General features: G+C 38.3%; 13 protein-coding genes across 13 annotated transcripts; 6 read left to right on the top strand and 7 right to left on the bottom strand.

The window, feature by feature from the left end:
• Positions 1 to 332: 332 nt before the first annotated feature.
• On the top strand, positions 333 to 1265 carry YKL091C (phosphatidylinositol/phosphatidylcholine-binding protein; the record flags this gene model as incomplete). Its single annotated transcript, NM_001179657.1, has 1 exon — positions 333 to 1265. The coding sequence occupies one exon, from the start codon at positions 333 to 335 to the stop codon at positions 1263 to 1265; it is 933 nt and encodes a 310-aa protein (NP_012832.1).
• Positions 1266 to 1523: 258 nt separating this feature from the next.
• On the top strand, positions 1524 to 4838 carry BUD2 (GTPase-activating protein BUD2; the record flags this gene model as incomplete). The annotated part of the gene is made up of 1 exon (NM_001179658.1): positions 1524 to 4838. One exon carries the CDS (start codon positions 1524 to 1526, stop codon positions 4836 to 4838), a length of 3315 nt encoding a protein of 1104 aa, NP_012831.1.
• A 336-nt stretch (positions 4839 to 5174) lies between these two features.
• On the bottom strand, positions 5175 to 6194 carry MBR1 (Mbr1p; the record flags this gene model as incomplete). The annotated part of the gene is made up of 1 exon (NM_001179659.1): positions 5175 to 6194. One exon carries the CDS (start codon positions 6192 to 6194, stop codon positions 5175 to 5177), a length of 1020 nt encoding a protein of 339 aa, NP_012830.1.
• Positions 6195 to 6692: 498 nt separating this feature from the next.
• On the bottom strand, positions 6693 to 7634 carry YJU3 (acylglycerol lipase; the record flags this gene model as incomplete). The annotated part of the gene is made up of 1 exon (NM_001179660.1): positions 6693 to 7634. One exon carries the CDS (start codon positions 7632 to 7634, stop codon positions 6693 to 6695), a length of 942 nt encoding a protein of 313 aa, NP_012829.1.
• Positions 7635 to 7869: 235 nt separating this feature from the next.
• Positions 7870 to 8706, bottom strand: YJU2 (mRNA splicing protein YJU2; the record flags this gene model as incomplete). The annotated part of the gene is made up of 1 exon (NM_001179661.1): positions 7870 to 8706. The coding sequence occupies one exon, from the start codon at positions 8704 to 8706 to the stop codon at positions 7870 to 7872; it is 837 nt and encodes a 278-aa protein (NP_012828.1).
• A 425-nt stretch (positions 8707 to 9131) lies between these two features.
• CWP1 (Cwp1p) lies at positions 9132 to 9851 on the bottom strand (the record flags this gene model as incomplete). The annotated part of the gene is made up of 1 exon (NM_001179662.1): positions 9132 to 9851. One exon carries the CDS (start codon positions 9849 to 9851, stop codon positions 9132 to 9134), a length of 720 nt encoding a protein of 239 aa, NP_012827.1.
• Positions 9852 to 11451: 1600 nt separating this feature from the next.
• On the bottom strand, positions 11452 to 11730 carry CWP2 (Cwp2p; the record flags this gene model as incomplete). The annotated part of the gene is made up of 1 exon (NM_001180025.1): positions 11452 to 11730. The coding sequence occupies one exon, from the start codon at positions 11728 to 11730 to the stop codon at positions 11452 to 11454; it is 279 nt and encodes a 92-aa protein (NP_012826.1).
• Positions 11731 to 11760: 30 nt separating this feature from the next.
• On the top strand, positions 11761 to 11910 carry YKL096C-B (uncharacterized protein; the record flags this gene model as incomplete). Its single annotated transcript, NM_001184604.1, has 1 exon — positions 11761 to 11910. The coding sequence occupies one exon, from the start codon at positions 11761 to 11763 to the stop codon at positions 11908 to 11910; it is 150 nt and encodes a 49-aa protein (NP_878110.1).
• A 159-nt stretch (positions 11911 to 12069) lies between these two features.
• YKL097C (uncharacterized protein) lies at positions 12070 to 12480 on the top strand (the record flags this gene model as incomplete). The annotated part of the gene is made up of 1 exon (NM_001348850.1): positions 12070 to 12480. One exon carries the CDS (start codon positions 12070 to 12072, stop codon positions 12478 to 12480), a length of 411 nt encoding a protein of 136 aa, NP_001335790.1.
• A 659-nt stretch (positions 12481 to 13139) lies between these two features.
• MTC2 (Mtc2p) lies at positions 13140 to 14213 on the bottom strand (the record flags this gene model as incomplete). The annotated part of the gene is made up of 1 exon (NM_001179664.1): positions 13140 to 14213. The coding sequence occupies one exon, from the start codon at positions 14211 to 14213 to the stop codon at positions 13140 to 13142; it is 1074 nt and encodes a 357-aa protein (NP_012824.1).
• Positions 14214 to 14510: 297 nt separating this feature from the next.
• On the top strand, positions 14511 to 15263 carry UTP11 (rRNA-processing protein UTP11; the record flags this gene model as incomplete). The annotated part of the gene is made up of 1 exon (NM_001179665.1): positions 14511 to 15263. The coding sequence occupies one exon, from the start codon at positions 14511 to 14513 to the stop codon at positions 15261 to 15263; it is 753 nt and encodes a 250-aa protein (NP_012823.2).
• A 259-nt stretch (positions 15264 to 15522) lies between these two features.
• Positions 15523 to 17286, top strand: YPF1 (aspartic endopeptidase; the record flags this gene model as incomplete). Its single annotated transcript, NM_001179666.1, has 1 exon — positions 15523 to 17286. The coding sequence occupies one exon, from the start codon at positions 15523 to 15525 to the stop codon at positions 17284 to 17286; it is 1764 nt and encodes a 587-aa protein (NP_012822.1).
• Positions 17287 to 17506: 220 nt separating this feature from the next.
• On the bottom strand, positions 17507 to 22063 carry HSL1 (protein kinase HSL1; the record flags this gene model as incomplete). The annotated part of the gene is made up of 1 exon (NM_001179667.2): positions 17507 to 22063. The coding sequence occupies one exon, from the start codon at positions 22061 to 22063 to the stop codon at positions 17507 to 17509; it is 4557 nt and encodes a 1518-aa protein (NP_012821.2).
• Between the last annotated feature and the right edge of the window lie 175 nt (positions 22064 to 22238).

Raw genomic sequence — 22238 nt, 5'->3', positions numbered from 1 at the left:
TATAAACCTTGAACCTGAGCTTAAAATTTACATATTACTTTCTTGTAATCATTAAGTATGAATTTGCAAGGCGTTTACATGAAAAGAGGTCGGCATAGTACATATGGAAATTTACTGGTATGCAATCCATTATGTGTTATCATATCTTTTTTACATAACAGGCACTTCTGAAATTCCCCCTCTTGTATGCCCCTATTTACTCCTTTTTAAATTCTTCGGATTATTATTTAGATCGTGATTCTCTCTACTCAAACATTTCCTTGAACTTGTATAACGGGGAAATAAATCTGAAAAGCAATACATTTGCGCACTGTTAAAACTGGAAAGGAAGAATGACAACCAGCATACTCGATACTTATCCTCAAATATGCTCCCCCAATGCTTTGCCAGGTACTCCCGGCAATTTGACTAAGGAGCAAGAGGAAGCGCTTTTGCAATTTAGGTCAATCTTGTTAGAAAAGAATTACAAAGAAAGGCTGGATGATTCTACGCTATTGCGATTTCTACGGGCAAGGAAATTTGATATCAATGCTAGCGTTGAGATGTTTGTAGAAACTGAACGATGGAGGGAAGAATACGGTGCCAACACTATTATCGAGGATTATGAAAACAACAAGGAAGCCGAAGACAAAGAAAGAATCAAATTGGCCAAAATGTACCCTCAGTATTACCATCACGTTGATAAGGATGGGAGACCATTGTACTTCGAAGAACTAGGAGGAATTAACTTAAAGAAAATGTACAAGATCACTACCGAAAAACAGATGCTAAGAAACTTAGTCAAGGAGTACGAATTATTTGCCACGTACCGGGTCCCAGCGTGTTCGAGAAGAGCTGGCTACCTTATTGAAACTTCGTGCACTGTGCTGGACTTGAAGGGTATCTCACTTTCTAATGCTTATCATGTGCTTTCCTATATTAAAGATGTTGCAGATATCAGTCAAAATTATTATCCTGAAAGAATGGGTAAGTTTTATATTATACACAGTCCATTTGGTTTCTCGACGATGTTCAAGATGGTTAAACCCTTCTTGGATCCAGTAACCGTGTCAAAAATCTTTATTCTTGGCTCTTCTTATAAAAAGGAATTATTAAAACAAATTCCAATCGAGAACTTGCCTGTTAAATATGGTGGTACATCTGTCTTGCACAACCCTAATGATAAGTTCTACTATTCCGATATTGGTCCCTGGAGAGACCCTAGATACATCGGACCAGAAGGTGAAATTCCCAACATTTTTGGTAAATTTACTGTTACCAGCTAACTATGATACAGGCCTTCGTCGTAGCTTTCCGTGAATATAGCATGCATACTCTATAATATGTATATCTCTGTATCTAATAATAATTAATGACTTTCATTCTTGAACGCGTTCTGTTCGATAAAAAAGAAAGGTATCCAAACAAACGCCATTTATGAAAACGGAGGAAGAAACAACAAAATAGTAGGAATAACTACTCGGTCAGACTGAAAACTTTATCCGTGCATACGTCGTGGTGTTTATCTTTGATTGTATCATATTATGAGCTCCAACAATGAACCGGCCCAAAGTCGAACATCATATTTCAAATTGAATGAATTTTTGTCCAACGTTAAGCATTACAAGAATACCTTTAAGGGTGAGATTCAGTGGTGTAATAACCTGTCCTTAAACGACTGGAAGACACACTATCTGCAAATTACCAGTACAGGTGCACTAACCCACTCAATCGATGAGTTAACAGCAGACTCTACTAATATTCAGCCAATTATCAAACATCTACAGCAATGTAGAATCGAGATTATTAAGGATAAGCATTCCTCTTTTAAGGATATTAATGCAAATTGTAATTTTATAATCCAAGTAAACACCTCAGGTAAAGATAATAAAGTTTACCTGCGAGTTAAAAGTTGGAGTGATTTCAAGAAATTGCTAACATGTCTGATCTGGTGGAGCTCAATGAAGACAAATGGTATATTTAATAAGTTTCAAGTATCGCGACCTCTAGAATTTAAAAGCAAAAAAATGGCGAAACCAGAAAGTTTGCTGGTTTACAAATTGAATGTTTTTGGGCCCATCGTTAAGAACATCGTCCTTCCGCCAGCAACAAATATTTTAGAAAGCCCTGATATAATTAATAATGATGACAACAGCGTAGGTTGGTTTTCCGCTATGGGGGTGCTTAAATCAAACGGCATGCTAGATCTTCTTTTACAGAGTGACGGCTCTCTGATTTACTCATTGAATATTAGCCAGCTTTTAAGATCAGAGATAAGAATTCTGGATTCATCTGTTTTACAAAGTGAAAACAGTTTGTTTTTAGGTGAATTGCCATTACTAAGGAGCCAGTTGGGCCTCGAAAAGTTTCGCATAGAAAATATTGCCAGTGCTGCCACCAACTCTAGTGATATTTCTCAAGAAATTATTGTAGAGTTTCCCTTAAGAATAGACCTGGAGGATTGTTTTATAGCGTTACAATCGTTCGCTAGGTCGGAATACTTATCTATTACTGGCTCAGATAAATCAAATGATATGAAGATATCGAATAGCTTTAAAATTTCCATACTGGAAGCTAATTTTCAGTCAATCAATTTAAATGACAAGAATAATACGCCATGGTCAATATTCACAGACATAACGGCCTGGGGCCATACATGGGCTAGAACATCCATGGTTTCAAACTCCTCTAATCCATTTTGGAGAGAAGAGTTTCAGTTCAATGAACTTTTAAGACTTACTAATTCTTATCTGGAAATCAAGCAGTTATTCCACGATCTCAATAATAAAAAACGGTTACGATTGATAGGCAAAATAAAAATCACACAAGAAATAATAAATGATACAAGATATAATAAGGAAACAAGACTACCCATCATGGACGTTGATAACAAAAATTTTCAAATAGGAACAATCTGTATTAAAATTTCTTCAAATTTGAACTTCATTTTACCGTCAACCAATTTCGTTAAATTGGAAAAACTTTTGATGAACGCAAACTTGTCCATGGTTTCCAATCTAATTTACAAATCTTCTTCATCAATGGAGAATGATAACAAATTGACGCAAACATCCATAATTTTTCTCGATATATTCCAATCTTTGTCAAGAATAGAAGAATGGTTCCACGTCCTTATAGACAAAGAATTGGCTAAAATTGATGGAACGGTTTCAAGAATAAACCAGAAAAATTTAGACTCAAAGCATGTTTTCAACAGTTTATTCCGTGGTAACTCTATCTTAACAAAGTCGATTGAACAGTACTTTTTCAGAGTGGGTAATGAATATTTGAGTAAAGCGCTTAGTGCAATACTAAAAGAGATCATTGAGTCAAACAAATCATGTGAATTGGATCCTGCTAGAGTAAAAGAAAAAGATGAAGTAAAAAAGAGGAAAATAATTGCCGACAACTACAAACGATTGTATTCTTGGGTTACGAAGATTTGGAAAAGGCTGTATGCAACGAGTAATGACCTGCCGATTGAAATAAGAAATGTTTTAAAAATCTTTAGGCAAAAACTAGAGATAATTTGTATCGATGACACTTTGCAAATAATTTTGAATGGTATATCAGGATTATTGTTTTTAAGGTTTTTTTGTCCAGTCATATTAAACCCTAAGCTATTCAAATATGTTTCTCAAAATTTAAACGAAACAGCAAGAAGGAATCTTACCCTAATAAGTAAAGTTTTACTTAATCTGTCCACTTTGACGCAGTTTGCAAACAAAGAGCCCTGGCTAATGAAGATGAATAACTTTATCGATAAAAGACACAATGACTTATTAGATTACATTGATAAAATGACGCAAAAGAAACTAGATTTTAATTCAAAGATATTGAACCTAAGTTCTACTATTTCGAGACCCAAATTGGCCATTGAACAAACGATGTTGGATGATTTGCCTCAGATTCCTTATCTGCTTGATAAGAATTTGAGAGAAACTGAGTTTGTTAACTTGATTGTTAATTTCAGTCAGGAAGATATGACCAAGATGGAAAAATACAATCACATGGATAATGGTGGGAAGGGAGAATTAATCGAAGAGGAGGGCCTGTTAAGCGGTAGCAGCCTAAATTTGTCTGTGGATAAAAAAGATTTGGATTCACCAATTGAGGTTAAGCCAGAAATTGGAGAGTTAGAATTTGAGAAAATAACTGAAAACAACACGGAGATCTTCGGAGATGATTTAATGAACCTACTGAAAAGCGATGATGTAGGTTCCAGAAGCAGAGATTTGGATAATGGCGCTAATTCAGGCATCAAATTTAATTCTATAATCCCGAAAGCAGAAGAGGAAAAGCATGCAATGAAAGAATTGGAGCAAGAGTCATGTTTACTCTATAATAGGATTAATCATATTAGAAAACGGTTGTCAGGTTATGAATGTGCTTCCAGCACTTTGTTTGAAGACAAAAAATACTCCATTTCACTCTCACATAAAATTTTTTATGAAGAAATAAAGGAGGGAAAAGAAATTGTTCTTAAACTACTAAATAAACCAACAAATGAAAACTCTTCCGCAAGATTGCAGAAATTCTTCACAAAAGGTGTCTCTAGTAAATCCAATAACACAGTTGGAGATAGTTACTGTAAATTTTTGACTATTGATGTAAGTGATGAGAATCCCAAGAGTAGCAACAAAACATCGGTACATGGAACATCATCGGAAAATGGAGCCAAGGATGATTACTTGACGCTTCCAAACTCGCAAGGTAAAGGTAACTTGGGGAATAGATTTTCCCCGACAAAGTTATCTAGGATAATGAGGAAACCTCCTAACGCAGATGTTCCTAAAGAACAAAATTCCCGTAAGCTGACAAGATGGTTCAAAAAGAAAAAAGAAACAGGGGGATCTTAATCGTAGAAAAAAATGTTCACTTCATATTCTTTCCTTTGAAAGTTTTTTTTTTTTTACTTCTTTATTCACTACTTGTAACAGTATATAGCGGGTTGTACTATCAGCAGAAAAAAGTAATTCATAATTTTTCAGAAAGATTTCTCATAATATAGTATATAAAAAAATGCTTCGAGAGGAGATGATAGACAGCGATAAGTATATGGAAATTTGGAAACCAAACAGGAGATACAAATGGGTATATATTATATTTAATAAAAACGAACAGATGGCGATCCAGAATGTGGAAATAAATAACAAAGTTGAACATCATACGGTTATTCCAAGGTGGCGAGAATGTTAGCCTGCAAAGGAACTTGCTAGTGACATCTCAATGAAAGATTTTTTCCTCCCAGCACCAAAGTTTGGTTTCGAAGACTGTTGCTGTTGTACTGGCTGCCTTGGTTGGTGGAATTGATTTGTATTTGTACCTAAAGGGAAATTTAGTGATGAGGAAGTGTTCGAATGTGATAATGATGAGGAGGTGTCCCCTGTATCGTTCGGACAACACGATGATATTTCACGGGGCCGATTATTTGAAAACCTTTCAATACTTTCTTCTGGGTCAGCAGTCAAAGTATCCAACCCAGGTGAAACGTACTTTTCCAAGCCATACAAATGTGTTGGTATGGCAATGGCAGAAGACCTTGATCTTGACCTGGGTAGAGAAAACGACCTTGAGTTGCAATGTTGAAGTGAGTTACTAGAGAATTCTGAATTGGGTGTTTCACTTTTCAGTAATACGTTGTTTTTCTTTTTAGTACACGCACCGCTAAAGAGCTCTGGTATAGACTGTCTGGAGGAGCTTGAGCTCCTTCCGTTCACTAAAAGGCCATTTATATTGGTATTACATTTTTTTAGCGGGTTCCTCATTGTGGTATTGTTCGATGAAGATGAAGTAAAGTACGACGTTGTTTTGGCCTTTCTCAAGCTAGGCATGCCTCCATATTTGGAGTCGACAGGGTCATGGACAGTAGAAGCTATGGAATTTGTATCAGAATTTGCCTCAGATACTGAGCCGTTTCTCGATGGAGCTAATTCTGACTCCGCTGGGAGTGCTTCATCTATTTTACACAGTGGATTCAGTGTCTGTTGACATTTAGCATTACACGGAGATGAATCAGGCTGAAAATTGAAGCTACTAAGCTTTGCTCTCAGTTCTTCATCTGCATCTTCTGTGTCACAGGCCTCACAACATGGGTCCTGAACAGCCCTTTCGAAAAAGTTCAAACAGTCTATATCGTCGATTGGACCCCGAGAATATTCATCGTTCATATCTCCTGCAGAAAGTGGTTTGTCTGTTGTTTTTTCCATCCTCATGTTGGGTAAATGTAATAATTCTTCTTACTTAGCACACACACCTGTTCTTTTACTCGAGTTCAGAACACATTAATCGATAACAAACGCAACAGTTAAAATGAGAATTGAACAAGAAACTTCTAAGGGTGGAATGGAGAAAAAAAAACCTCTGTATTTAGCGCCATTCGCACCAATAATACATTTTCATCATTGGAAAAAATGGTCAAAAGTTCCCCCAGATGGCTACCAAAAGTTTGGCAATCGCAATGATTTTCGCTCAGAAAACGCCGCACGGATAATGTGATTTCCCATTCCGGGGAAAGGGGAGCCGCTCTTAAATTTTTTTCTTTTACTTCGACAAGGCAATCGGTCGATTGTGACTTGGTTTACCTTTTAATTTACTGCTTTACTAATATGCTGATCGACTTTTGCAAATAATATTTACTGATGGCATTCTCGATGAAATATAAATGTATATGTGTATTTGTATACTGTCTAAGTGATTAAGTCCTGTATAGGTTATGGTTTAGCTTCGGTCGTGGTGTGTTTGTCCAACCATTGCTTCATATCATTGAACACCGTGTTGAAGACTTTATCTGTCTCTAGTGAGAAAATCGAATGTCTTGCGCCCGGATACAGCTTTAATTCTTTGTCAGCAGAAGGACAGTCCTGAATGAACTTTTCAGAGCCCTTAGGATCGTTGATTGTGTCGTCTTGTCCATGCATAATAATAACGGGTTTGTCTTTAGCGAAGTTCTTCTGAATATAATTGTTTTCATTCTTGTAGAGCTTGGCACCACGTTGCATAAAGTCGTGTATTTGCCTAAACGACCCATATAGTGGAACAGACATAGGATCGCTTCCGAGGAAAGCACGATAGGCTTTATCAGATGTGATTCCTTTAAGATCTAAACCAGTGTCGATCCTTACCCTTGGTAAAAATTTCGCCAATAATGGAGCAATAATTTGGGTCGGCTTGTTATACATTGTATGCGGATGTAAAATTATTAATGGGCCTGACCCGATATATCCGCTTATTTCGTTTTTGTGCTTACCTTGGCAGGCATAGTTTAGGCAGATACCACCGCCCATTGAATGCCCCCACATGAACAAGGGTATGCCTTTGGCCTTACATTCACTCAAGTTCTTCTCCACAAAATGCTCAAGATCGTTAAACACATGGTACTCATCAGTTACACCTTTCGATCTGCCCGGCGATGTAACACCAGCACCCCTTTGATCAAACGTAAATGACTCGTAACCATTGAGTGATAAGTGGTCCATAAGCCGGAATTGAATCTTTGTGTACTCGCCAAACCCATGAATCAGTAAAACTCTACCTCTGACCTCATTGGTGCCATTTTGAACAGGCCAGAACATGTACCCGAACTTAGCACCATCAAAGTTTTCGTATTGAAGTTCAGGTACTGTCGTCTGCACTTTGTATGGATACGGAGCCATGCTTTTCTATTTGTCCTCGGTTTGTGTGGCTTTGGCTTGCTTTAGTCAACAATGGCTTTTCCGATATGTATTCATTTATAAGAAAATTCAATGAAAAAACGGCCAGACACTTCGAAGTCCGAAGGGGCTGTCGCCCCTCGTAAGTAGCGATGGACGCTATAGTGTGGAAGCAACCACAGTAGCACAGCATCACAAGAGATCATGATACCAATCGTACGTTCCTTACTTTTCTAGGTCATTTGAGAGACTTTCCTCGTTTTATAACTATCCCTAACGGATTCGTACGCACAGAGCTTTTCTTCTGTATTTTTCCCTTAGTGGATGTAGGATTAAACAACGGAGTTCTCTTCTCATCGTTGTTATTGCCAGGTTTATTGGTACGCTGCCTGTGATTGTCAAATACCTGATCTACGAGGTTGTCCAGATCATCAGTCGTTACTGCTTTTTCTTGTTGTGCGTGTTTGCTGCGGTTTATCATTTCAGCTCTCTGGCTCATTTCAAGGTTTTTTTTCCTTAAATTTTCAAGTTCCTCATCATCCTCTTGCTCTTGTTGAATTTTGGCTAGTCTTTTTTCCAGCAAATCCATTTTGTCATCTGCTTGCTCCTTTATACCCATCTTCTCGTTCTGCTCCATTTCCTTCTCTCTCACTAAGCGTTGCAGTGTCTCGTCTATGCTTTCGACAGCTGTTTTAGCGTTCAGGTCATCATTTGGTTTCTGAGGGACATAGTTTCTTACGCCCCCCACTTCCATTACATAATCTGAATTACCGGGGTCTGTTCTAAATGCAATGGAATTGGCACAACGTGGACATGAAATGGTTAGTCTATATATCTTAATGGAGTCCAGGTACTTCTCCTTCAGTAGCTCTTTCTTACCATTGAATTTTCTGCTTTTGGGAATATATTCGTTACATTCCAAACACCTCATACTAAATGGGGTCATTAATCTAATCGATGCGTGGCTCTTATTCATGGTTTTCAGTTTTTTAGCCATTTTCCTGGATAGCTTTTCAGCTTCCAGTGGGTTGTAATCCGGTGGATAGTACTTGTTAATAGCTTTTCTTTCAGACATTCTTGTATTCTCCTATCAGCCTGGAAACGGTTAATTTGGTTTGACTTATTAGTTCGTTCTACTGAGGTCACCGTAGTGATTTCTTGCTTTTTTTCGAATATGTACAATAAATAACAACTCTATGCGTATTAGCAGTCAGTGGAACAAACTTGAGATAGCTACTCTTATCTCCTTTTCTGTATATCCATCTTTCTACATGCAGCAGAGAAACCGCCGGCGGGACATTCACCTACTTTTCTACAAGTTTAAATTTTTCAAGCGAATCGGGGAATGTGAGAGCTGCATGCAAGAAAAGGAATGTAGGTAGGAGGACAATGTAAGAGAATATTATGGGCCATTTCATATTACATTACGCTATATGTAAGTGATCATTATGTAGAAAGCTATATTGAAGGAAATAAAACATGCAGGTTTTGTTCTCGTACTTACAACAAGTAAGCAGCTGCGACCGCTAGAGCACCAGCACCCATGCCGACGGCAGCCTTGGCACCTGCATTTTCTGTTTGTTCGTAAACTGTGTTTGGAGCTTGGATTTGTCCATCAGTAATTTGAGAGATAACTGAAGCAGTTGGGGAGCTAGCAGAGGAAGTTTCCACAGTAGTAGAGGTCTCGACAGATTCTATACTCGAACTATGCTTTGTAGAAGATGATGCGGAAGCAGACGAAGCAGAAGCAGATGAAGAGGAACTAGAGTCGCTTGGAGAAAAATCTGCTGCAACAGATCCGCTCTTACTAGTTGGTCTAATCGCAACACCGGTAGCGTCGTCGGATTGCTTAGAAGAGAAAATGTAAGACGACCCGTCCTTGATAGCGTAGAAACCAGAAGAGCTCTTGTAGTTTAGATGGCCATCTTTAATAGAAAAACCAGTGGCAGCATCGCTCTCAGAACCTTCTTTGAATGAGCCATCCTCATTGACAACAGCATACTTATCGTCGTCAAATTTCAGTTTACCGTCATCGGTAATAGTTGCCTCAAATGAGCCACTACCGCTGCCAAGTTTCAAAGTGCCGTTATCACTGTAAACACTCAAGTATTGTAAATCCGAGCCGGAACGGATACTCACCAGGCCGAATTCTTCGGAATCGGCAATGACCATCTTAGCCAAGGCGAATAAAGCGACAGACAAAGCAGTGGAGAATTTCATTATTGTTTTTTGAGACTTTCGTAGTATTTATTAGTTTGTTACGGGATATTTTACTTCAGACAGAAAAAAAATTCAAGGAAGATAGCGAAAGAAAGAAACGTTAAGATCGTCCTTTAAATAATTGAGATTTTGTTTGTTTGCTTTTTTTTTTTCTGCACCACAAATTATCAAAATTAAAAGGTGAAAAAACACTACATTGAACGTGAACCACAGAGCTTATTGTTTGTTGTTTTTTTTGTTTTCTTTTGTGGCACCTTCGAGATGGCTCTCCTGGAGTAAGTTACCGTTGTGGGACAACCCGCACGCACAGACGTAAGCGGACCCGTATTCCAATCGGGCCGAAGGGCCCTTTTCGTTCAGGGAGCTGTGGCTAACGCTATTTTTAGTTATGACGTACGGTGCGGCACCATCTATAACGCGAAGAAGTACTTTTTTTAGCTCTCTTTTTTTGTTTTCGCGGGAGGGGTTTGTTTATTATGATATTTTAACGGGATAGAAGGTCGAGCACACAATGTTTGCCGTCAAGAGGGGTATCTGCTTCTATATTCGTAACTTTCCAGATGTCCGATTTTTTTTTTCATTATTACCTCGAGCTACGATTCGGTACACATACATTCTTATTTTGAAACTTGTTCACCATATCTTTGCAAAAATTAATGAGATTCCAATGTTATGTATGGGTGAAGTATAAGACGTGGTTGCAGCATCCCTTAGTATTTGTCTAGTGGGGTTCTTCACTACTTACTCTTGAAGCATAAAAAAGAAAACAAGGCTAGCTCTAAAGCATCGTAGATGAATCTCATTAAGAAAATTCAGCATGTGCGAAGGAAGGTACAGTTTTAAAGTCGCATCAATGCCCATAATAAAGGGATTAATGGCACTGTGCTAAAATGTGCCAGGTCATGAAAATTTCATAGCGCATTGGCAAGCGACTTTAGCGCGCGCCAACGTGATATTTCTTGTAAGTTCAAATCCATCCGAGGGGCAATTGTAGTGAGGACAAAAGTTCATTGAGTTCTAGATTATTATTTTGTCACACGTCTCCCTTGAATTTGTAAAATATTTTATAAGTGGAAGTAAAGTATAGAAAATGGCAGAAAAAAAAGATCCCACCGTAGCACACCAATATCTTTCCCACTTTCTTTTGAACAGGTAACAGATAACGAAGATGGTAAAAAGATAAAGGGAAGAACGGTCAGCACTTTCGCCTATGTTTTTCACGCCTTGACTCTTTAATCGCAGCTAAGGGCGAAATTCTTTATGCACACTGGTCTGTTGAAACAAGCATGCATGTTTTTTTCACCTTAGGGGCGCAGGAAACATTGTGCATAGCCAAGATCTCAGCAAACTCGAAGAAACCCAGTCTCTAATACATTCATTTCGAGTTCAAATTTTTGACTCATTCGAAGAGAAATCACAGGAACATCGTTAAAGTAAAAAGTGTTTTATTTTTATGGTATCTACCTATTCAAAATAACAAAAATTATTTAAAATTATGTGTAAAAATATATTAACGAAAAGAAAAGAATCAAACACTTACCTAGTAAAACCGAAAATTTTGAAAAAAGCCATATAGATATTATAAAAAATCAGAGATTTCTTATAACAACATAGCAGCAGCAGCTAGAGCACCGGCACCCATACCGACAGCGGCCTTAGCAGCACCATTTTCAGTTTGTTGAGAGATAGTTTCGGTGCTGGATGGAGAAACAGTTTCAACGGTGGAAGATGGGGCAGCAGTGGTGGTAGCTTCGGTGGTAGCAGTGGTAGTAGCTTGGATTTGACCGTCAGTGATTTGAGAAATGGCGGCAGCGGATTCAGCGGCAACAAAGTTAGCCAAAGCGACGAAAGCAACGGAAGCGACAGTAGAGAATTGCATTTTTTTTCTTGTTAGTGTGTAGCGAATGTGATGAAGTTATTTATTCTTGATTATGAGAAGAAAAGAACAAAGATAGGAAAAGGGATGGCAAGAAGAGAATTGAAAATGATGAACAAGAAGCCTGATTTATATACGATTATTGTATCTTATTTTTCAATTTTTTCGTTGTTTTTTTTTTAGAACGTTACATTTCTCTGTTTGGCTTTTGGTCTACGGTTCCCCAAATGCAGTTAAAGAATGGCAATAATACGGAAAGGGAAATGCAAGAAAGAGGAAAAAGGACGGTTCCAGATTTTCTAATGATAAGCGCGAAATTTCCGCAATTTCTAGGGTAGTGGGATGTTCCTATTTACGTTTACCATTCTTGAGAGTGAAAAACTTATTATATGGCCCGTTCCGGCCGTGGTACTGGGTGTTATGGCCCCAAAACGCGCATATTCCACGCCTTTTGGGCCTTGGCCGGGCCCCGCGGAGTGCCTGTGGAATTGCCCTTCGGAGCTAAGGCAGTTCAGTTCGTGTTGTTTACCTCTGCCGAAACTGAGGCCGCCCAGGCCCACTTTCGCTTCTCTTTGGCGTGTTGTGGCGGCGATCGCTGCATTGTTTCAAGTGCCCTGGAGACGTAAAACAGGCGTGGGAAAAGCAATCTTCTGCATAGGTTGCTGCTGCCTAGCATATCAGTGGCGCAGAACGCGGTATTTTGCATACAAGATTATGACAGGAACATGCTTCATGACAGACTTGGCGCCCTAACATCCGCATCGGTGGAGGCAATGTAATACTGTGATACTATGTGGTTGTTTGCCATTAGTTGCACATTGCAATAAAAGGGTCGTCAAAAAAAGACGAGCAGCATAGTATCTGTAGCATTATTAATATGTCTAGGGGATGGCGTACGTTATGCTTCTCAGACGGTTTTCTAAGAAAAGCTTTGTCCCTTGCGGTGACCGCACAAAATAAAAAGGGGAGGCTAGCAATTCACTCATAGCACCTTGTCTATTAGAAATGGAATGCATACTGATTGTCCTTGCGCTTAATTGTCTATTGTAAATTGTAATCGCATGGTCATCTTTTAGTAGCATCTCTATTACTTCGTATTATGGTCAGTAAATGATTGACCAAGTGCAAGCGGAATCTTTCGTTGCTGGACTCAATTGGTAATGTCTATATACACTATTGCAAAGTAGTTAAGCCTTGCCATTTTCATTTCTCTCTTACTTTTTAGACCAAATATTTAGCTATTTACTTTGACCGATTTTGCTCATTTTTCGGGTCATGGCATAATGAATAAAAACAACAATTGGTTAACAAAACGATAAAGGGCAATTGACGCTAAGAATAGAAACTTTTAAATACCGTTTGTACGTATGTAAACATAGGTTCCAGATGCATGCTCGAAATACATAATAAACTTACACGGGCGGCACGACTTTACTTAGTACGTTTTTCACTACGAGAGATTCCAGGAAAAGGGGATTCTCAAACTCATTAACCTCCTCACACTTAATCTTCGCAAGTTTCTCTAGCATTTCGTCCACCAAGTTGGGGTCGCTACCGTACAATAAGGAACTATCCATGGAGGAACGCTGAACCAATTCCAAGTGCATGGGGAAGTACCACCTGGACGCCTCTTTGACATGTGAAGGTGACACAAACATCTTGCCGCTATGTAGACCAATTAATCTAGACAATAACACCACGTCGTCCAATGAATTTGTATATACCCCGCCGGCTTTGGCGTTATACGTCAATCTATGCGTTCGCAAATGGACCATGATATCGAGAATATACCGTCTTACAGTGGACCCCACAAATACATCGTTCAGATTTGCCTCTTCATTTAATATGATCGACCTCTTGCTCTCTGGCTCCTGCTTCTCTTCCTCAGCCATACCAATGCTATTATTGGCTCTTGTATTAATGCTAGACTCAGTTGAACTTTCAAAATCCAAATATGGGGGTGCACATGCAAACCAGAATTTGTGTTTGAGCCAAGCGCCCATACGGAAAGACGTGGGCAGGAAGATGCGAGTTTTGGGAGCTGGTTTACCTGCTTCATCCCCATCCTTAGCGGCGCCTGAAGGCTGCACGGGATTATTCCAATGAACCACTCCTATAAATATACGTGTTGACTGTGCCTTCTCAATCGCCACTGTGCAATCTCTCATAATTTTTACTAATTTCGCTTGGTCTGGCTGTAAAAGAGAATTTATGTCTGGAATGATAACAATCTCAAATTCCTTAACATGTGTAGTTGCTAACGAGTCCAAGCTTGCAGTTGTTGAGTTCAGAACCGTGACCTTTATTCCTCCGCCCGGATAAGCGTCATTGATTGCCCTCTTCAGTTGTATATCACAAGTACTTGGCATCGAAGAGGCTAATTTTTCCTTTGAGACGCTGTCTCTATACATACATAGAAAGCTCTTTTTAGCTGTAACAGAAAACTTCAAACATGTCTGAAAATCCGGCAGATTATGATCGCCCATTCCTATTTTTGCCACATCCAATCAATAATTTTGCAGCTCCGATTTTGCAGGTGTTGCTGTTCAATGGAAGTAATCGTTGTTATAAAGGAGCACATCACCAAGTCCTCTAAGGCTTAAAGGTTTGTCGTTATGCACGTAAAAGATGAAATTTTTTTATGGCTAGATGAGCTCATCGCGATTTGAAGAAAAAGAGTAAAGAAAACAATGCTAAGAAACTACAATAAGAGCAAGTTGCATATCATCGAATAATACTAGTGGGGTTTTCTAGTTCGTTACAGCCAACAACAGACAAAAGATATGGCTAAACTTGTACATGATGTTCAGAAAAAGCAGCATAGAGAACGTTCTCAGCTAACTAGCCGTTCCAGATATGGGTTTTTAGAAAAGCATAAAGACTATGTGAAACGTGCTCAAGACTTCCACAGGAAGCAGTCCACTTTGAAAGTCCTCAGAGAAAAAGCAAAAGAGAGAAATCCAGATGAATACTACCATGCTATGCATTCAAGGAAGACAGATGCAAAAGGACTGCTGATCAGCTCACGTCACGGTGACGAAGAAGACGAATCGCTTTCCATGGATCAAGTTAAATTACTCAAAACGCAAGATAGTAATTATGTGAGGACGCTGAGGCAAATAGAGCTGAAAAAGCTGGAGAAAGGAGCGAAACAGTTGATGTTCAAAAGCAGTGGGAATCATACAATATTCGTCGATTCCCGAGAGAAGATGAACGAATTCACCCCAGAGAAGTTTTTCAATACCACCTCCGAGATGGTGAATAGATCTGAAAATAGATTAACTAAGGACCAATTAGCCCAAGATATTTCAAACAATAGGAACGCTTCATCAATAATGCCAAAGGAATCATTAGACAAAAAGAAATTGAAAAAGTTCAAGCAAGTCAAGCAGCACTTACAGAGGGAAACTCAATTGAAACAGGTCCAACAAAGAATGGATGCTCAAAGAGAATTGTTGAAGAAGGGTTCCAAGAAAAAAATCGTAGACTCTTCAGGAAAAATTTCATTTAAATGGAAGAAACAACGGAAACGTTAGATTTTTACCATCTATATAGTATATATAAGTGAATCAGGCAGACGTTCCGTAATCCTTCTTTTCATGTTTTATAGGATTACGTTTATAAAAAGTATTCACTTTTCTTAAGTGTCTTTTGCGCCATCAAAAAAAAAAGGATTTTGAGGCACCGGAAAAAAAAGAACCCCTCTCCGAATGGGAGTATTTAGGACAAGATTTGTAAAGTGCTCCCTTTTTGAGCAATACTACAGATCTATAATGGGGAACAAACTCATACACGATGGACAAGTATTTGAATTCATTTGTTGACCACCTTTCAGAGTGGTCATCTCGTGCCTTTAGGAACAATTCATCAAGCGCTAACCAAAGTGCGTCGAACAAGGAATTAGAACAAGTTTTTGAACAGATCAATGCTATAGTTGAAAACCACAATAACAAATTAACCACTGCCTTTGATAAGATATCATATCGCGTTGCTCACAAGATTACACACTTGGTGGAAAGCCATTCTTTAGTATTCAACTACGCCACTTTAGTTCTCATCGCAAGTGCTTTGGTCGTTATTGGCTCATTTACGTCTATTTCTTCTATTCCATTTACAGCTCTACCTCCTACGAGAGAACACTCATTGTTTGATCCTACAGATTTTGATGTGGACCACGACTGTCATGTTATCTACCGCGAGAATGACGAAGATAAAAAGAAAAAGAAGAAAAGCAAGAGGTTTTTCGATATGATGGATGAAAAACATGCGATTATACTGCCCTTAACTAGTGGCTGTACTTTACTCGCTCTCTATTTTGTGATCAAGAAACTACACCTAAACTGGCTAAAATATGTGGTGAAAATTTTGAATTTTAATATAACACTGCTAAATATCCCAGCTGGCACATTTGTCTACTCCTACTTTCTCAACTCACTTTTCAGAAACCTATCACATTTAGCTTCTTGGAATCCCCTGGTTGTTTTACCAAGGTATCGTGTAACAATAGCTGATGATAACGAAGACCTGAACAAGATAGGCGGGTTTGTTACCAATTTGAATTACAAAGATGGATTGACCAACTCAGTTGTTCACAAGAAAACATTGGATGAGATTGAAAAAGATCATTGGATGAAGCATTTTTACAGAAGAGAATTAGTTGAACCGAAGGATATTAAATCGAAGAGGCAGATCAGCAACATGTATTTGAATAGCGCATTAATTGTTTCGTTCGTTCTGTCCATCGTTTCTACCGTATATTTCTATTTATCACCCAATGATTGGTTAATATCCAATGCTGTCAGTATGAATATGGCTATTTGGTCCATTGCTCAATTAAAATTGAAGAATTTAAAATCAGGGGCCCTAATCCTAATTGCTCTATTTTTTTACGACATTTGCTTTGTCTTTGGTACCGATGTAATGGTTACAGTAGCTACTAACCTTGATATTCCCGTAAAACTAAGCTTACCAGTCAAGTTTAATACAGCTCAAAACAACTTCAATTTTTCAATACTTGGTCTGGGTGATATTGCCTTGCCTGGTATGTTTATTGCGATGTGCTACAAATATGACATCTGGAAGTGGCACCTTGATCATGATGACACTGAATTCCACTTTTTGAACTGGTCATACGTTGGAAAATATTTTATTACTGCTATGGTTAGTTACGTTGCTTCTTTGGTATCTGCCATGGTCTCCTTGTCCATTTTCAATACTGCTCAACCGGCTTTATTATACATTGTTCCTTCCTTGTTGATTAGTACTATTTTGGTAGCTTGCTGGAACAAGGATTTTAAGCAGTTTTGGAATTTTCAGTATGATACGATTGAAGTGGATAAAAGTTTAAAAAAAGCGATAGAAAAAAAGGAGAACTCTATAACTTATTCGACCTTCATCCTATCAGAATACTATAATGATGCCGACAAGTATGCCTTGCTTGGTGATGATGTAAACGAAAATTTTGACGATGATGAAGAATTCGTGCAAGAGGAAGATCTCAGTGACAGCTCTGAGGAAGAGCTTTCTGAAGAAGATCTCTTGGATGACGAATCTTCTTGAGCTCCAAAAGAAACGACAGCTCTTTTTACCCCTCCAGGGTTGTATTTATCTTCTAATCTAGGACAATGTTTGTAAAACCCTCTTTCTTTCCTTCGTGTCTCATGTCTCTCCATTTATTAATGTTCTTTTAAACTATGTTTTCTCACGCCTGTCCATTCGGTTCTCGTACGTTAAATTTTTCAAATTATTGTTGTATAATTATATAACATCTATATAGAATTTATGAACGTCCGGCATTTCGAATTACTCTCTCCACATCATCATTAAACTTTTCAAAGGCTTTATTGGAACTTGTGTTTGAATGTTTGCTTCTTTTTTTTACAGTAATTACCGTAGATGCATTGGGTGTGCTAGTAATCTTGATTTTGAATTTGAAGTTGCCTTTTACAAATTTACAATCGTATTCCACCACCTTTCTCCCAAATTTGTGATCTAGGTTCTTTAATTGATAGTCGATACTATTCTTGTTGAATTCATTTAATGTTAGCATATGCGCATCATCAAATGATATATTCGTTACATGATTCTTGGATGCCTTAGTAGCATTATTATGAGAAGAAAAGTTTTGAAATAGTTTGACGAACCAATTCTTTTTATCACTGGAAGGCGCTTCTTCAACTTCAACATTTTGGACACTTTTTAGAATTGGCTTTTTTGTATGGGTTTGTGTATTTGATTCCATAGCGGTATCCTTCGTAACTTTAATCGTTGAGGGTTTTGGTATTTTAGAGTAGTTATTTTCTGTATTATTTGCATTTTCCTTTTTTTCAACCACCGGCAACACAAGTTGAGAAGATTCCTCGGATATTTTATTGTCTAGCTTGGTATGCTCTTCTTTAATTTTTCCCCCACCTACTTTTTTAGATTCTTCCTCCTCCTCATCGAAAAGCATTGTCACTCGTTGTTTTGGATTAACGCTTTCCTCAGATGGTCTTCGCTTTGAATAGCTCATACTTGATTCAAGAATATCAGCTTGAGAAGTATGCCCATCTTGATCTTCCTCCAAATCTTTGAACATTGACTGTAAACTTTGAGAAATGCCTAATGCATTACTATCACGACTACCACGCGTGGAAGAAAACCTCTTTTGCATATGTGTATTAGAAGGATTTTCTGGTGACAATCTAAGTTTAGAAAGTATCTCTTCAGTAGTCTCTCTGGGTATACCAGAACTGTTATTATTCCAATAAAGACTTACTCTAACATTTGTCGCGGGAGTAAGAACGTTTGTTGTCGCCATAGTGTCAATAGATACCGCTTTCCTATGCACACTTGCTCGTGAATCGCTTTCTGAAGAAGATGTATTTAATGAACCCTCATCGGAGGGCGCATCTTCAAAAATATTAATGGCTTTTTCATCATATGTGTTTGGTATAGTATAATCTGGAATATAATTAGTATCGCTATTATCTGGTTCTTTTTCCTTCGAGATATAGGCTGCCGATTTGATTACTTTTTCTTTTGTAAAAGAAGATGCTTTGGGCGAAGTATTGATTTTATTATTGTCCGTGTCGTTGTTCATCAGTTGAATCGCCTGAGCGGTAAAGGTGTTTGTTGGTATTTCCATCGCAAATGTCATATCAGAGATTCCATCCAGATCATTACTCAAATAGGAGCCAGGTGAGCCCTGATTACGTTTAACGGATAAATTGGCGTTCAAATTAGACCGTGGAGTTAGAGATATTTTGGCAGATTGTTTTCGCAAAGGGTGTGACATGGCTACACTTCTAGATTGGTTCTGTGGCACACTTAGATGCTTATCATCACCGTCATCAGCGAGTATCTGGCTAAGATTTTTGAACGTCATAGATGTGTTCAAAAAACTAGAAGGTAAAGACAGCATTGGTTTTTGAATTGTACTAGATTCTGCTAAAACACTGGGATCTCTCGAAGATGTTGCTACTGTTGTTAAAGGTACATATGAACTTTCGATTGAAACATCTGAGGCTTTGACTGGTTTTTCGTCTTCCACATGTTCACTCATGAACAAGGAACCTCTCTCATGGGTCCAGTGAGAGGCTGGCTCCTTTTTGAATTTCAGTCCCTGCAATAGTGATTCCACTTTTGAATTCACTGGCTGGGAGATGTTACGGCGGGGATCTAGAGATAAGGACGGTTTACCTTGATCATTAGGCAAAGAATTTACACGAAGTTCTTGGTGCTGAATAGGTTTGAGTGGTGACGGGCGGTCATTTTTTTTTTGAAGTTGTTCTCTTTGAATCTTTTTTTCTATCCTCATACCTTCCTGTTTATTCATTTTATTGAATGAGTTCGTGATATCTGAAAGGGCCGCTCTCTTTGGCTTCTGTTCTTCCAAATAACTTGAGCTTAACGTGTTTTCTTTTTCAAAGATAGGAAATGAAGAGAGCCCTGACATATTCTCAGATGGTTTATATGACATATTGAATTGATTTTTCTCAATTTTGGTTGGATACTCCGGGCCCTCATTTTCCTTATTTGTAGACACCCCAGAGATCGTAAAAGTGTCTGCCGAAGATTTTGTATCGTTTTGCCTCTGTCTTTGGGTGTCGCGTTCTTTTTCATTGTCCTCTTCCTCTTCGAGTATCCTATCTAAGGCGTTTCCAAATAAGATCTGATCGCATAAGATCTCAAAATCAGAGTCTGATTCCAACGAATGGGGTTCTGATTTATTCACATTTTCGGATGCTGGTTTCTTACTAGGGAGAGGATCGTCAAAGACTAATAAATCATTCAGGTTCAAGGAACGTTTTGAAATTGACTGTAATGAGTATAAGGATCTCTTTGAAGCCGAGTTTTGTAGTGTTCTTCTAGCGGCAACAGTTGCAGCTATATTCTTCCTCGAAAGTGATTTATGTATTGATTTAGTAGATGGGGAGGCGTGGATTGCCCTTCTTGACAATGAATATCTTGAAGGCGACTTCGGCAGTTGAGGTAGAGGCATCTCATTATCATGCACAGTTTCTCTAGAAGTTGAAGCGGACAATGATAATCTGGAATTCGATAAGCGTAGCGATCTTCTCGAACGTGATGAAATAGAGGTGTATGAGTTACGGAAAATCCTTGATGAAGAAGCATTGAATATGGGAATAGCGGGTGGTAATGTTACAGCTTCTGCTTCAGCCTTATCACTTTCAGGTTGACTGAGCGTATTGATACTAAATTGCGATTTTTGTGCCAATACAGGGGCATTAATTTCTGTATTAACCCCTGTAATTGCGTTGTTCTGATTCACTGTTGAAGTATCTTCTGAATGAATTTCTAGAGAATGTAAAGTCTTCACATCATTGTTCTCGCTCCTTAGGCCTGTATTATTGGCAGTTTTGGATGCGTATTCAATCCTAGGTTCATTTACGCTACTTTCTGTTGCTGATTTCTTGTTTTCGCTTGACGAGGACAATGATATTGAGTGACGTTGTTTATATTGTAATAACAGTGAGTAGAATAGTTTTTCCTCCGACATTGGCTTTTGAAGCAACTTGGCAGTGATTAGTTCACGAGAAACTCCATGCCACAAAATTTGCAAACTCCTCAAGATGGATTCATCAATTTCCCCTTTTGAATGTAAAGTTACAATAGAGGGCGAGACATTATTTAGCAAATGCAAATCCGAGTTAGATTTTCCCCTCGCCATGTTATCCTTTCTCATTTTCCTCAGCACTTTATTAACTGGGAGATCATCATATTTTTTGATCAGAGGATGCTTCAATATCTCTTGAGTGGTAATTCTTTTTTCTGGATCAATTACCAATATTTTTGATATCAAATCACGAGCCTCAGAAGATAAATTTGAGGGCATTTGATATTTGCCCGATTGAACTTTCAACAACAGCTTTTTGATGTTGTCATCATTAAATGGTAAATGACCGGTGAGTAATGCAAATAAAACGATACCGCAGGACCAGACATCGCTAGGACCGCCATGATATGGTCTACCCATAACAATTTCAGGAGACGCATAGTGTGGAGAGCCACATGAAGTTTTTAAAAGTTTATTAGGAAGCTCTAATGCTGCCATGCCGAAATCAGCAATTTTGATTCTCCTATTCTTTTTATCTAATAATAAATTTTCAGGCTTCAGATCACGATGGCATATATTAAAAGAATGACAATAGGAAACACCTTCAACTATCTGCTTGAAGTAATGGATAGCCTCCCTTTCAGGTAGCTTTCCCTTCGAGACCAGATAATCGAATAATTCGCCACCATCAACATATTCCAAAACTAGGTACAGCTCTGATTTGTTCTCCCAAACTTCAAACAATGCCATAACGTTTGTGTGAGATATCAATTTCATGATTACTATTTCTCTCTCTATGCCATATGGGTTCGTTTGAGAATGGTTACTATGTTCTCTAGATGCTATTGATGGAGAAGATACATTGGAAGTGACCATGGAAGAAGAGTAAGAATTAGGAACAGTTCCATTATTAGAACAATGAACAAAGGCTTTCTTCTTGGGGACAATTTTAATGGCAGCTAATTGTCCTGTTTCCATATTTTTAGCCAAGCGAACCCTACCAGAAGATCCCTTCCCCAATGTTTTGCCAAGTTTCCAAGGACCCACCGTGTCTCTGGATTTTCTCTTTGATGATTTTGTAGCAACACTTACGGTAGAGTCGGGCTGAGATAATCTTTTGGTAGCGTCGTTCACAGATTGTACAACACGCTCCAAATGCCCCGACGCCCTTTTTGGATTCGAATTTACTTTGGCCATGGCCCTTTTAGCTGCCTTCTTGGCCAATGAAGACGGGCGACCTTTGGGTACGTGGCTCGTTTTTGAAACGTGACCAGTCATGTCGTGTGGTAAAAATAAAAAATATTAATAACAAATAATAAAGGAGTGAATATAGTTGGTTGTTGATTTATTTATCAGTATTTTTTGTCCCGCAAATCTATGTCGTTCTTTTTACCTTGTCTTTCTTGTAATTTTATTATTTATCTCTTTTCGCGATTAGTAGCAAGTAGTATGA

This window comes from Saccharomyces cerevisiae, chromosome XI, assembly GCF_000146045.2.
Source record: "Saccharomyces cerevisiae S288C chromosome XI, complete sequence".
In the NCBI taxonomy this organism is placed as follows: Eukaryota; Fungi; Ascomycota; class Saccharomycetes; order Saccharomycetales; family Saccharomycetaceae; genus Saccharomyces; species Saccharomyces cerevisiae.
The sequence above is the reverse complement of the archived record's forward strand: the minus strand, read 5'-3'. Positions and strand labels throughout refer to the sequence as shown.